General features: G+C 43.2%; 1 protein-coding gene across 2 annotated transcripts in view; it reads left to right on the top strand.

Moving 5' to 3' along the window:
- Positions 1 to 11,266, top strand: part of CDH26 (cadherin 26) — a 55,946-nt gene extending 44,680 nt beyond the window's left edge. For both annotated transcript variants that reach the window (XM_083507366.1, XM_083507367.1), the window contains 9 exons: positions 1,574 to 1,716; positions 2,158 to 2,391; positions 3,968 to 4,198; positions 4,916 to 5,049; positions 5,597 to 5,677; positions 7,444 to 7,548; positions 10,056 to 10,160; positions 10,343 to 10,432; positions 10,904 to 11,266. In XM_083507366.1, coding sequence (XP_083363492.1) covers positions 1,574 to 1,716; positions 2,158 to 2,391; positions 3,968 to 4,198; positions 4,916 to 5,049; positions 5,597 to 5,677; positions 7,444 to 7,548; positions 10,056 to 10,160; positions 10,343 to 10,432; positions 10,904 to 11,098 — 1,318 coding nt within the window. In that variant the 3' untranslated portion in view covers positions 11,099 to 11,266. The remainder of the gene's footprint in view (positions 1 to 1,573; positions 1,717 to 2,157; positions 2,392 to 3,967; positions 4,199 to 4,915; positions 5,050 to 5,596; positions 5,678 to 7,443; positions 7,549 to 10,055; positions 10,161 to 10,342; positions 10,433 to 10,903) is intronic.
- Positions 11,267 to 15,423: the final 4,157 nt, after the last annotated feature.

Here is a 15,423-nt window from a genome sequence, read left to right as displayed (position 1 = left end):
TTACATTATTGTTGCGACTTGACCGTGGGTAGTGTGTATGTGGTCACCATGCTCCCAAATTTAAAGTATCTTTGCAGAACAGTATACTTACCTGGCTGCTTATGCTTCCTAATCTGAAAAGTTTAGGTAACTCCATGGGTGGAGTTACAACATGGGAGCATCAGCATCAGGATGTCTTCCCCTAGGGCAGGCACAGGCAAACTTTGGCCCTCCAGATGTTTGGGACTGTTTGGGCAATTCCCATCATCCCTGACCACTGGTCCTGTTAGCTAGGGATGATGGGAATTGTAGTTCCAAACATCTGGAGGGCTGGAGTTTGCCTATGCCTGCCCTAGGGTATTATAGAAGTGGGAGATACTGGGGGAGAATGGTTACCACGTTACTGAGATTGATGCACACCCTGATTTTTGTTTCTGTAGCAATTGCAGTGCTTTTACTGTCAAAGAAGTTTTCTTTTTAAGAAAATGATAAACTGCTGTCTGGTGCATGGAAGACAGCCTCCCTGCCTTCCATCTCAGCTGTGGAAACCCAGGAAGGCTGCAGAATGCAGACTACTGGAGAATGGATGCATTTTCTTTCCACGGCTGTTTGTTTTTCACCTAATACTATGCCATTCATCTTGCTGTCTGCTATTTAACATAGTTTACACAATTAATTCTGCCCTATTATTTATTTATTTATTTAATTTGTATATCGCCCATCACCCAAAGATCATAGGGCAGTTCACAACATAGAAATACAAAATGGGGACTTGCTTACTTCACAAATTTAACATACCGTATTTTTCGCTCTATAAGATGCACCAGACCACAAGACACACCTAGTTTTTGGAGGAGGAAAACAAGAAAAAAAATATTCTGAATCTCAGAAGCCAGAACAGCAAGAGGGATCGCTGCACAGTGAAAGCAGCAATCCCTCTTGCTGTTCTGGCTTCTGAGATAGCTGCACAGCCTGCATTCGCTCCATAAGATGCACACATATTCCCCCTTACTTTTTAGGAAGGAACAAGTGAGTCTTATAGAGCAAAAAATACGGTAATTAGTAACATTTTCACGCCATACATTTCAATGTAAACGAAATGTCAAAACCATACAAATAAACCCCACCACAAATTTATGTATTGGCTGTAAAATTAAATAAAGACCCCCAAGAATTATGTGAGCGAACAGCCACTGTATTTGCTAGATTGAGTTCTGCGCTGGACCTGGGACAAAAACGCGAGTGGCGGCAATTTTTGCTACTGCTTCAGGCTGAATTCCCTGACACCCCTACTCTCAAAACCCTGGAGCCATTTTGGAAGTAATGTAAATGCAACCAAAGCCTTCCACTCCCCCATGAGAATTTTACAGAAACTCTTCTTTCCACCTGACTTTTATGAGTGCAGTTTCTTTTTCTTTTCACTGTTGGAGAATGGTTGGAAAATGAAGTGGAAGGAAATGTTCGGCACAGCACAGCACTAAGTATACCCTTGATTTCCAATCTCTTGGAGGGTGGGAAAGCAAACCTTGCATGATAGCTACTCTGGAGTCTTCATCGCTCATTTAAAAATAAAACCTTTGATTTCCTCTTTAAGGTACAAAATAGCTTCTGACCCAGGTGGCTGGGTGACTGTTGACGAACACTCGGGGACCGTGACAAATGTGAAAACACTAGATAGAGAATCTCCCCACGTGAACAACAGCGTATACACCATTGTGATTCACGCCATTGACGACGGTAAGCATCTTCTCAAACAATAATAGTGCAAGATGCAAAGTGTCCCAAGGCAGCTCTGGTTTAGCACCTAACACTCAGCTTTGAATATTTCCGGGCAGAAAAGGAAAGCAACAGAATTATCCTGTGATGTCTAAAAATATGTTGAGAAGCTGTCTTAAAAATGCTTCCCAGTCATAGAGCCGTTTCTTGGGCCCCAGTGTAAACTCTGACCTAGATGATCCTTTCTTGAGAGTTTGCAAAACAGGTCCAGCTTGAATGATGTGGATGACCTGACATTTGCAACAGAGAAATACAGTGTGGGAAGCGTTTGCTCAGGAGGTCAGATGCCAAAAGCCAGTGGGTGAGATCCATTTCTCATTCTGTGCGTTCCTTCCTGCTCTGTAATATTTGCGCTCTCTCTCTCTCTTTTTTAGCATTGTGCTCATTTGTTCCCCCTATTAGGTGTTCCACCACAAACTGGCACAGGCACTATCCAACTTCACCTCTCTGACCTCAATGACAACGCTCCCATGTTAGTTACATCTTTGCTGGTGGTCTGCAGTGGAAAAGAAAAAGGCCCATTCCTTGTAAAAGCAGAAGACAAAGACTCTGATCTCTATGCAGAGCCCTTTACATTCCAGCTAGTAGAGACCAATGGGAATGTGCAAGACTCTTGGAAACTGGGGCAGAACTTTGGTAAGCTACCCTCCTACTGTGACGTAGGGATTTTCCATGTTCTGCCCTGTACAGTGGTACCTTGACTCTCGAACGGCTTAGTTGTCGAACAAATCGGCTCCCAAACGCTGCAAACCCGGAAGTAAGTGTTTCAGTTTGTGAATGTTTTTCGGAAAACGAACATCCGACGCGGCTTCCACTTGAGTGCAGGAAGCTCCTGCAGCCAATCAGAATCCGTGCCTTGGTTTTTGAATGGTTTAGGTACCACTGTACTCTTAACATGCAAAACTCTATAGTATCTCATATACTAAATTATGCAAATTGCATTGTCATTACATTATTCCACCCCATTCATTTCAGTGCAAGGAGAACTCAGTGCAAATGGGGTTTTGTCTTGTACTGTATATGATTTTGATATTCTGTACATCGCTTTGACAGGCTTCAGACTAATAAAGCTATAGGAGACATTTCTTAAACAAACAGAGTTCAGGCAGGGGAGGAGACAAAAGTTTCTGGCCTTTCAGCAGGGCTAATGGGGCTGCAGGATATCTCCATCTCCTCTTCGACTATAAGCCTGATAGAATGGCAGGTGCTGTTAGATGTGGATTTTGACCTCCATGCTCTGGCCTGTTGTCTGCAGCTTTTCCTGACACCACAGGTTGTCTTGTAAGTACCATCTTCGTACTCGGAAATAAGTAGGGCTATTTTATCCAGCCCACAGCTTTATGGGCTTTTCAATGGAGGTGGTTCAAAGTTGATTTAAGTAGCTTTGAAAGGGGAGGGAGGTTTAAAAGTTTACCCGGCAGCTCCCAGAGTCTTTTACTGATAAAAGTTGGCAGATATTTTCATAGTTTGAGCCTTTTTATCAGGGTAATTTGATCATTAGAGCTCCTACTCACGCAGCAGAGACTCAAGTTGAGACTTGACCCGGCGCCACAGGTTAATAAACTCCCTATAAATGATAGGGACGCGGGTGGCGCTGTGGGTAAAAGCCTCAGCGCCTAGGGCTTGCCGATTGAAAGGTCGGTGGTTCGAATCCCCGCGGCGGGGTGCGCTCCCGTTGCTCGGTCCCAGCGCCTGCCAACCTAGCAGTTTGAAAGCACCCCCGGGTGCAAGTAGATAAATAGGGACCGCTTACTGGCGGGAAGGTAAACGGCATTTCTGTGTGTTGCTCTGGCTCGCCAGATGCAGCTTTGTCACGCTGGCCACGTGGCCCGGAAGTGTCTCCGGACAGCGCTGGCCCTCGGCCTCTTGAGTGAGATGGGCGCACAACCCTAGAGTCTGTCAAGACTGGCCCGTATGGGCAGGGGTAAAAAGGGGTACCTTTTTATAAATGATAAGAGAAAGCATTTCTTCTGAAGTTTTCAAAGAAGGCTGGACAGCTAACCAAAGAATTGCCTAGAGGATTTGCAAGCAACCATTCAATTCTTAAGAACCTAAAAATGATTTAAATCTGCTTAATAATATTTGGAAGGGTTCAGCCTGCTTATCCTTGTCTGCACCATCACTATTGTCTCATTACCAGCATGGTATTATTATAATTAGCAAAAAGAAATAATGTAAGTATTCTTCCTCTCTCCCTTTCCCCCCACTTTAGATGACTCAGTTGAGCTGTTTATGTTGAAAAGCCTCCCTTCTGGCATTTACGAAGTGCCGCTCCACATTTTCGACAGGCAGGGGTTTTATGTGGAACAGACCCTCCATGTCGGTGTGTGTTCCTGCCGGGATGGGATCACATGTGAGCAGGAGCTGAAACTGGCTTCCATGTCAGTGGGTCTTGGAGCAGGAGCAGTCGCTGCAATCGTGGCTGGGTTCCTGTTACTGATTTGTGAGTGATGTCGTAAAATTGCTTACTGGCAGAAATAATGTACTCAGATCTTGTGCAGAGAGAATGTAAACATGTTATCCTTGTTCGTCAGTGACTGATTTTTTTTAGTGGGTGCTCAATTTCAATTCAAAGTGCATGCACACGTAGATTTGTAAGGTGAGCTGCTTCTTCATGGGATTAAACCACTGAGCCTCTTGGGATTGCTGATCGGAAGGTTGGCACTTTGAATCCACCTGACGGGGTGTGCTCCCGTCGCTCCATCCCAACTTCTGCCAACCTAGCAGTCCAAGAGCACACCAGTGCAAGTAGATAAATAGGTACCGCTGCAGCAGGAAGGTAAACAGTGTTTCCGTGTGCTCTGGTTTCTGTCACGGTGTCCTGTTGCACCAGAAGCAGTTTAGTCATGCTGGCCACATGACCCAGAAAGTTGTCTGTGCACAAATGCCGGCTCCCTCGGCCTGAAAATGAGATGAGTGCCGTACCCCATAGTTGCCTTTGACTGAACTTAACCATCCATGGGTCCTTTTACCTTTTACCTTGACCTATTGAATTTATTAATTCAGGCAATTTCTATATGCTTAAGATATAAATATATCTTTAAATGGTGTACAACAAACTAACCAGGAGGTGGAGGGGATCCTATGAAGGATTTTCCCTCCCACTCATCCAAAAAAGTGTTAAAGCTCATCCTTTGTATTTCTTTTCCTTGTTATGCAGTGGGCTTAGCTCTCCTACTTTGGTGTTCCTCAACACCAGAATCGAAGAAAGGCCCTCCCTTCATTCCGTACGAAGAAGGCAACCAGACTCTGATCCACTACAATGAGGAGAGCCAACAAGCTTTGTCTCAGGTGGTAAATAATACCGCTATTCATTGTGTGGTTAGATGGAAAACAGCACAGGGCTCTTGCAGTTGTATAGAAGAGGGAGCTTCTGCAACAGTAGCTTTCAATTCAGATATTAAAGATGTAGGGGTTCTGCTGTCTTTCGCACCTGCCCACCTTGTACTCTCTCCTTATGATGTTCCGGGGCAATGCTATTTGGATTACTGTACAATCATCATGTGAGATTCATTAAGCCGAATGGAATTTATTCCTATTGAGTTGTATAAGATGGTAGTCTTTGATTCTTTGGGACCAGAGAGCAGTGGAGACTTGGAGTGCCTTTGTAACATCTGCTTTCTTTGCATACATACTAGCAGGACATATAGGCAAGCAGGCACTCCTTCAACAGGCAGCAGATCCCCAGAGAACATTTGTGTAGACCTTTTCCAGGAAGGCACCCACAATTTTAGTAGTTCCAGCTAGATTCTTGTATTGCTCTCTGTCCATTCAGAACAGCTGCTTCACATGCAACCAACGTGAAATAATGCATTTGATTTTGACTTAATGTCCCATTTAGGATACACCCGATATGGGAGATCCTGCTACATCATCCACAGTCTATGCACAAATTTCCAAAGAGAAAGCACAAACAATTAAGGTAACCACAGAACTCCTTGAGCTTTATTGAATGTATATTTAAAGGGCCTGTAATGGAACAGTACAGTTTCCTTGCCTGGTGTTGCTCTTCTTTGTCCTCCCCCCTCCCTTTCTATTGGGTATTAGGAGAGAAATTTATTTCAGTTTGCTTTTAAAGGTGAACTTGCTTAACTTACACTTTCCCCAACAATATATGAACTGTAAGGAAGCCATTCTTCAAAATTCACACTTCTCTGAATTTTCAATGCAGTTCTTAGGCCAAGTAATGTGTACAAAAATGCATATACTAGGGCACAATTTTGCTTAAAAATACATACCTTGCTGAAAATGACATACCAAAGTGTATGCTATGGCGAAATTGCATCCATAAATGTGTATACTCAAATGCTCAAATGTACACGAGGGCTTTTACAAAAAAATTCGCAGACTGACGTGGTCGTGAATTTAAGATTGGAAAAATGAGAAACACTGAGAAACTAACGGCAGATCCACCCATCTCTAGCATAGTGTGCATATTGGACTAACTGGAAAGCTACCTGGGGGTCTCTGCTTTGCTGAAAGATAACTGCTCTGACCCTCAAACTCTGCTTATTCAGCAAAAGTCTCTCCTCTTGTTGGCTATTCTTAGAGGCACTTGTGTAGAGGTGAGTGGGAGTCTGCATCATGAAGGGCCTTCTGATCATGTGGAAGATCCTATACAAAAGCTATTGGCTCCCCCTTGAGACCAGCTCACAGAGGTTGGGGTGGTTCTCAGCAGGTCATTAATGCCAGAGGCAGGAATTGACCTGGAGGTCAAAGGCCTGAGGTATCTCATAGCCTAGGATGTTGTCGAAGGCAATCACTCAGGGCTGAAATCTGCCTTTTATGTTGGGATTGAGCTCCTTCAAATTGTCCTTATACAGTGGTACCTCGGGTTAAGAACTTAATTCCTTCCGGAGGTCCCTTCTTAACCTGAAACTGTTCTTAACCTGAACCACCACTTTAGCTCATGGGGCCTCCTGCTGCCGCTGCGCCACCGCTATGCGATTTCTGTTCTCATCCTGAAGCAACGTTCTTAACCCGAGGTACTAGTTCTGGGTTAGCAGAGTCTGTAACCCGAGGTACCACTGTATATGCTTGTTTATTTATTGTCCGATGCTTTTAATGCCTTGATAACAACTTGCATCCCATGCTGCACCAGCAGGGCTTTGCTGGCACACAGGGCCGTCTTAAGCATATCCGGCACCGTGGTGCAAAGATCCCTCCAATGCCCCCCCCCCCATTTCCCATAGTTGCTGACCTTTTTTAGGGAGGACGGCACTGCCAGCGCCCAGCTTTGCTGGAGGGCAGCTCCTCTGGCGGGGAAGAGGTGGAGGCTAGATGTAGCGGCTCCTGGCTCAGCTGGTCACTTTGTGCCATTGTGGCCATGGCAGGCAGAGGCTCCAGGCGCGGTGTTGCTTTGGCATGGCGAGGGTGGCGAGCTGATGTGGCCAGCGAGAGCCTCTTGACTGGCACCCTCCAGAACATGGCTCCCTGCACCACTAGCCTCTATGGGTAAGACGTCCCTGCTGGCACAAATGGAGTTTTCTTTCCTTTCTTTCCCCCGTGTGCCTCAAAAATCTACTCTGGAAGGTTTCCAACCACCTGGAGCTGATTTTGAGGGTGGAGTGGAGGAGGCAGGAGAAGAAGGGAAATTGAGTCCATTGCACATGTGGAAGTCTTGTTATGTCGGCAGATCTACAGCGCTGGATAGGGGCCAGTCATTTCTTTTGGCATTTTATTTCTTAGAGGCCAGCTGGAGCGAGCACCTCACATTCACGGACATCCAGTCAAGTACACTATGAACAAAACCTACTTCTGAGTAAAATGTGTATGAAACCATCGTTGCTTCAGGTATAGAAAAATGTATGATGGTATGCAGTAGTTCACGAGTGCTAGATTTTGTTGTTGCTTTCAGTTTGCAATCATTTATCATCATCATCATTTTAGTTGTATGCTGCCTTTCCATAGTTAAAACCATGGGTAGGCAAACTAAGGCCCGGGGGCCGGATCCGGCCCAATCGCCTTCTAAATCTGGCCTGCGGACGATCCGGGAATCAGTGTGTTTTTACATGAGTAGAATGTGCCCTTTTATTTAAAATGCCTCTCTGGGTTATTTGTGGGGCATAGGAATTTGTTCAATTTCCCCCCCAAAATATAGTCCAGCCCCCCACCAGGTCTGAGGGACAGTGGACCGGCCCCCTGATGAAAAAGTTTGCTGACCCCTGGTTAAAACAATTCTCAAGGCGACTTACAGAATGACAAGATTTACTTAATTACCTTTACCTTTAACAAAAGTCACCAACGATAAATAAAACACATCAGAAAGTACACAACCAAATAGAAAACAATTTCCACATAATTCATAAAATCTAAAATTAAGAATACAGCATTAATATCAATCACAATTTAAAATGACATAGATAAAAAATAAAAGCAATTTAAAAAACAAAAACAGAGCCCTCTCTGCCCAGCAGCAGCAGCAGAACTCCTTTGTGGAGCCTGTCAGGCCCTGCCCCAAGCCAGGTGGAGAGAACCAGGACAGGGCCATGTTAAGTTGTGGGTGAACATAAAAAACGACACAGCGATTCTTCAAACAGCTCTTGTTTATTCACCGGCCAGAACAGAACTGAACTGAAGGGTTCAGCCAACCTGCTTATATAGAGCTCCACTACAATGCACCAGTAACAATTTTCTGTAACTATCCAATCACTTAGCGTCACTTTCAATTCCTTATTTGCATATGTGGACCTGAGTGAAAACTATCTACAGTATCCCTCTGCTGGCCCAGGGTGAGAACTTCAGTACATAACAGCCCTTCAGGCTCCCAGCAGGTCAGTCCTGGGCAGCAGCAACAGCGGCAGCAGTTCTTTATTATGCCCCCAACTTTACATTGCATTTCCTTTGCATTAAAATGAATGGGGTGGAATAATTAATGACAATGTAATTTAGGGTTTTAATGTATTTAATTATGTAAATTACATAAGTTACATAATTTCACCATATTTTTGCAGAAAATAGTTATTCATTTTATCCTTATACTGCTTTGTATTTTTTATGAAGGAACCTACATTAAAACATCAAAGCATTCCAAAACAAAACATTACAGGAGATCAGATTTAAAATATGAATCTAAATATAGTTAACAGGAAACAAAAATATTGCCTTAAATGTTTCACATTAAGACATTACAAAGGAAGGCCAATTATAGAACACCTTAGAAAATGAATTGCAGAAGGACATAAGCAGCACTGCATGCAATGAATATAAAAGAATACGTTGTTTGTTAATTTATCGTTCAGAATATTGCTCAAGGTGGCTGACAATAAAATGGAAATTTATCAAACTAGAGTAAAACACATTAAGCATATTAAAATACATGATAAAAATCACGCAGCACAGAGATGAAAAGCCCTTACAGCAAAGAGGAGCACTTGACATAGCTACAAGCAGCAGAAAGGTATGTAGCAATTGTGACTTTCTGCTCCCAGAAAATTATCAATATTCTATGACCACCACTGCAAAGTTGGAGGCAGGGATTTTGAATTGAAATGGGCGTCTGAAAGTCCCTGGCAGGCAAGGTCACCTGACAACATTGAGGCATTGGATAATTGGCTCCACACACTTGCCATACTTGGATCACAAGGGTTGGGGGAGATGATGATGATGATAATCATAATAATAATTTATTTATATGCCACCCTCTGGCTGGGTTTCCCCAGACACTCTGGGCGGCTTCCAACAAAATATTAAAATACAATAGTCTGTTAAACATTTAAAGCTTACCTAAACAGGACTGCCTTCAGATGTCTTCTAAAAGTCTGGTAGTTGTTTTTCTCTTTGACATCTGATGGGATGGTGTTCCACAGGGCAGGCACAACTACTGAGAAGGCCCTCTGCCTGGTTCCCTGTAACTTGGCTTCTTGCAGCAAGGGAACTGCCAGAATGCCCTCGGAGCTGGACCTCAGAGTCCAGGCAGAATGATGGGGTTGGAGATGTTCCTTCAGGTATACTGGACCGAGGCCGTTTAGGGCTTTAAATTCAACACTTTGAATTGTGCTCGGAAATGGAGAATCTGACCCACTGGGCGAAAAAGGTTCTTCACTCCTGTTCTGTTCCATCTGTCCACACACCAGAGGACAATGTGTTTTATGTGGCAGTCATGTTTGCATGCTAGTGTTCTGCAGGACTTCAGAGAGCGAGAGCGGTTTTATAGTGAACTGTCCTGAGGCTTTCTGCAGTTTGATGTCCTAATGTGTTTCAAATATTCTAATTTTAAGGAGAGTGGTTTTAGCAAGATGCATGGAAAGACATGGACTGCAACTGTATTTTTATAAGCTAAGCTTCATTTTCTTTTAAAGGATGACCATAGAATGACCCAAGCAAAGCTGACAGCGCCTGGTGGAAGTATCACTTCACCCATAACCATCCCAGAATATTTCCAAATGATCCCTGGCTGGCATCAGGTTAGATAAATCACAACAGGATCCTGCCCCACCCCCTGCACTTTTTATCTCTAATAACTCAAGATGTGTCACGTTACAAAAAATTGCTATCTGTAGATTTCATCGTTTCCCCTTATACTTGAAGTAATTCTAGATGGAATGTAAGCAAGTGGTGGCTCTAAAATTCATTTTCTCTGCTTCAGCAGACAACCTTGCTCCCCCAAAACAGTAAGAAGCGCTGGAAGAACCCACATGACCAGATGCTGGAAACATTGGATGAAATCTTAAATCAAGTGAGAAACAGGAAGAGGTTGATTACTTCCCCTTCTCCAAGAACTATGAAATGCGTCCAGTGGAATGAGTTTCAATTATGGCTCAAATTTACTTTTGTTAATGCAGAAGCCCAAAGATCTTCTCCTGCCACCAAATTATTTTATGTTGGGGAGGGTAGAAAATCAATCTAGGGAGCTCCTGAATGCACAAAAGATGCTCTATTACTGAGCTTGTTGTCCTTCTTCCTAAATGTGCTGCAGATAACACAGATTTATTTCATTAACCAGGGCTGGGAACCTTTGGCTCTCCAGGCCTGTTCTGAACTCCAGTTCCCATCAGCCCCAGCTACAGCATGGCCAATGGTCAGGAATGATGGGAGTTGTAATCCAGCGATGTCTAGAGGGCCACAAATTTCTCATCCATGTAGTAGAGGCAAGAAGGTGCTCTTGTTTAGCTATCTAAATGCTCTTTTGCTTACTTTCTTTCCTCAGAAACTTAACCACATCGCAGATCTAGAAGATAACGGGGTCTCTTACGCTCCTCATGTTTATGCAGAAGAAGGAATTTTGGAGAAAAGTGAATCCTTTCTCTCTCTACCAGTTGTGGATGATCACAGCCTACCTCCCGATTTCTTGGCTACTTTGGGGCCGAAGTTCACCACTCTTGACAAAATCTGCAGCAAGTGATTCCTTTAAAGCTGCCATATGAGCAGCTGGGAATCTTCCCAGTTTAATTTGAAATGGAACTATAGCTATGCCGTTCATAAAGGGATTTTTGCCAGCATTCATTCTGCTGAATTTTTATACTTGAATAAATGGATTCTTTTATTTTGCAATAAATACCGTGTTTTTAAATTTTGATGTTGCATTGTGGGAAATGTTGTGCTTCCCATTGTCTTATCCAGAAAAATAACACAAAAGCTTAAGCTACCTTAAACTAATTGTCCTCAACTTGGTGCTCTCCTGATGTTTTGGACTACAATTTCCACCATGTGTGTTGGTTGGGACTGTTGGCTGATGGAAGCTGTAGTCTACAATGTCTGGAGGGCACCAGACATCAACTTGCCCCACCAACTTGTCTGCTCTCTGCCAGCTCTGCCTGTCACTGAAGGTCCATGTTAGTGTTGGAAAAACGCTCGGGAAGGCCACCACCTTCCCAAGACACCTTCCCAAGAGACAAGGGCGTCTCTCCGGTGGTTACCCTCTGGCTGTAAATCTTCCCCAGTCCAGAGAGACCAGTGATAAGCGACCCCTGTCTCCTGAGAGGAGCATGCTCGTCTTCTGGCATCTCACTGCAGAAGAAAAAGACAATCATAGTTTTAAAACTACTTTACTTACAGTCTTATAGACAGAGAATCCATCAGCATGTGTGTGCTCTCTCAGCACCAGTACAGAACAACAGCTCACACAGAAGTGAAAGTAACTTCTCCAGCAGTACTCTAATAGTACTGAGACTTCCTGTCTCACGCTCTCAGACCCTCACGTGATATAAAAAACCGTAGTGCTACTTGCTGAGCAGCACGGTAAGATAAAAATCCTAACATCACTCCCCTATGTTTAGGTAACCCTTGCTGCGAAAGCTAGTGCAGCATCAAGTGACATAAACAGTTGTCATACACATAGTATACCCCTGCTGTACCAGTTCCAATTTTGGAACCACCTGCAACAGGTTTATGCCATGTTGCTGAAGCCAGCAGCGTAACTTAAACATGGTTATTGGGTTGCACCGGGCAGCCATTAGGTTTCCGAGGATTGCAAAATTCATTAGAAAGAAGGCTTTAAGAAAGAATAGGAAGGCACACTGATGCAAAGTCTACAAAGTGCAGAAAAAGGGGTGTTGGACATTCCTCTCTTGAAAATGATTCATGCCCTTGATCCTTTTCTCTAGACCAGGGATGGGGAGCCTGTGACCTTCCACATGATGCCAGACTACAAATCCCATCAGCCGCAACAAACCTGGCCAATGGTCAGGGATAATCGGAGCTGTAGTTCAACATGTGGAAGGCCACAGGTTCCCCATCACTGATGTAAACAATGTATAACTAGCGGGGTTGACTTCATGTTCACAACAAGCCTTCAATGGAGACAGAAGAACAACGACAACAACGGAGTTGAACTACATGACCTATGCCACCCCTTCCAACTTTACAATTCTATGATTCTGAAACCTTCAATGGGTGACAGCAACAAAAAGGATTTCTTTGTTGTTGCTAAAGGCTAGCACCCAAAGCTATGGTTAAAGCTATGGTTTTCCCAGTAGTGATGTATGGAAGTGAGAGCTGGACCATAAAGAACGCTGATCGCCGAAGAATTGATGCTTTTGAATTATGGTGCTGGAGGAAACTCTTGAGAGTCCCATGGACTGCAAGAAGATCAAACCTATCCATTCTGAAGGAAATCAGCCCTGAGTGCTCACTGGAAGGACAGATCGTGAAGCTGAGGCTCCAATACTTTGGCCACCTCATGAGAAGAGAAGACTCCCTGGAAAAGACCCTGATGTTGGGAAAGATTGAGGGCACAAGGAGAAGGGGACGACAGAGAACGAGATGGTTGGACAGTGTTCTCGAAGCTACAAACATGAGTTTGACCAAACTGCGGGAGGCAGTGGAAGGCAGGAGTGCCTGGTGTGCTCTGGTCCATGGGGTCATGAAGAGTCGGACACGACTAAATGACTAAACAACAACAAAGCACCCAAAGGCTTGGCTGTTAAGTGTATGGAAAGACTGAGCAGAGAATATCTGTCTACGGTCAGTAGCTGCAGAGGTGTGGAAGGCTGAGGTCCTCTGCTAGTAGGGTTGCCAGACCCCCAGGGCTAACCTGAAGTCTCCAGATTTGCTTGGCTGCCCCAAGGTGGTTGGGAGGGGGCTTGAATCTCCAAGTGGGCAGGTCTGCCTTTATTTATTTATTTTAAATTAAAGATTGTGTGCAGCTTGCAAGCTTCAGCCCAGCAGATTGTTGCATAGACTCTCTGGGGACCCTTAAATATCTGCGGCCTTGAATGTGTGGAATGTTTTAATCCTGTCATTTATTAGAGTTTTGTATTTTTCTGTTTTGCCTGCCTCAACGAACACACTCGTTTATATTTGGCTAGTTGCTCTGTGTTACCGTGGTAAAAAAAGCAACCAATAAGTTTAAATAATAAAAACAATAATTCATAATATTCCATGACCTCGTGGATCCCTTCAGATATTCCAAGCACTGTTAAGCTACCATCACAACATCCTACAAATTCTCAAAGACAGAGAATGAATGAATGAATTCAAAGGCAGTTGAATTAATGAGACACTTTAAAAGAATGTTACATACTTCAGTCCTGCCTGAGTTCATTTTTTTTTGTCCAAAACTATCCCTCAGCTATCTTTCCTTCACTTCCTGTGTTTTGCTTATCTTGACAACTTGTGTGGTGAGGTTTCTGGATCGCTTCATCCCAAACCTCTAAAAACAGCTGTGCTAAGGCAGCATGGGATGGGATTTGTGTGCATGTAATACGTAGTCTTGTCAGCTTTCTGTTGGTACATCCCCAGAGTACGGAATGTGCTTGCAAGATACTTTGGCTCTCAATGGAGTCAAGCACATTGTGTACACAGTCATTTCCTTCCACAAAATAAATTGCAATAAAATCATATTTAAATAAAGGTGATTTCCTCCCAGTTAAAGGATCCATGCATTTGCCTTGGGTTCAGTTTATTTATTATTTTTATTTTTTGGGTTCAGTTTAGAAGGCTTGGAAGAACCAAGGAGCAGAAACAATTATTTATGTATGCAACGACAGCAGCGCGTATACTACTGGCACAGAGATGGAAAGAAGATAAAGTCCGAACCAGAGATGAATGTTTGATGAAGATGATGGACTATGCCAAAATGGAAAAATTGATTGGGAAAATCAGAAACTAGGAAGAGAAGAACTTTTAGAAGGAATGGGAAAAATTTACTATGTATTTAAGGGGACACTGTAAACAACTAAAAACTTTGGCAGGATTTGAGTAATACTTGTACGAAAAACTATGGTAAAAATGGATTATTTTTTAAATAGAGAAAATAAGAAGCAGCTGAGAAAAGATTGATAATGGTAACCATGGAAGGGCAGAGGGGAATCGAAGGAATCCGGGAATCAAATGGTGATGTTGATGTTTAATGTTTGAATTTAAATTTGCAATGTAAAACTCAATAAAAAATATTTGACAAAAATAGAAGGGTTGGAAGAACATAAGAACAGTCTTAGCACCCTCTTCTTTTTCTGAGTTAATTTTTTTTATTAAAGTTTTTTACATGATACGATAAGAAACAGTACATTCTTTTCTCACAGTAGCCAACCAGATGCCCGTGGGAAGCCTTGGTACTGAGAAATGATTTTCTTCTGTCATTAGGGTTCTCACTAAGATTTTATACATGCTTGAATGGAGCTTTCTAAACAAAAATAAACATTACCTCAATGCCTTTGCTACACTATGGAAGATGCAGGACTCCTTTAACTTTCGTTCAGGTCACTGGAAAAGTGCTGCTGTAATTTTTAGTAGCAGCTGAAAACGCAACAGTTGTGACATTGCAGTGTGTTCTGCTGTCTCCTGGTGTCTGTTTCAGGTAGTACAATTTTGCAAACGGATGACGTGCCTCGCATTAGAGAGGAATTATTTTCAAAGTCCCCCTCTTTCTCCACACCATTCATAAGCTCATAAATCTCGTCTGCCACCCACTTTGGGAGGGGGGACGACAACCCCTGACTCCTAAACTATTAAAAGTCTTGAATATGTGAAAAAAGGAAGCATTGAATACCTTCCTTGATGGGAGATAAAAATATAGCAAGCAAACCAGCAAAATAAATAACTAAACAACAAATTCTCTCTAAAAGTGACTTTGGGTGATTGCATTCAGACAAGAGGGAAATATCAGCATGCATCCCAAGATATTGCATGCAAAAGTACAGTGGTACCTCAGGTTAAGAACTTAATTCGTTCCGGAGGTCCGCTCTTAACCTGAAACTGTTCTTAACCTGAGGTATCACTTTAGCTAAT

This window comes from Podarcis liolepis (assembly GCF_965112155.1).
Source record: "Podarcis liolepis genome assembly, chromosome: 6".
In the NCBI taxonomy this organism is placed as follows: domain Eukaryota; kingdom Metazoa; phylum Chordata; class Lepidosauria; order Squamata; family Lacertidae; genus Podarcis; species Podarcis liolepis.
Note: the sequence above shows the minus strand (reverse complement) of the source record. Positions and strands in the feature narration are given on the sequence as shown.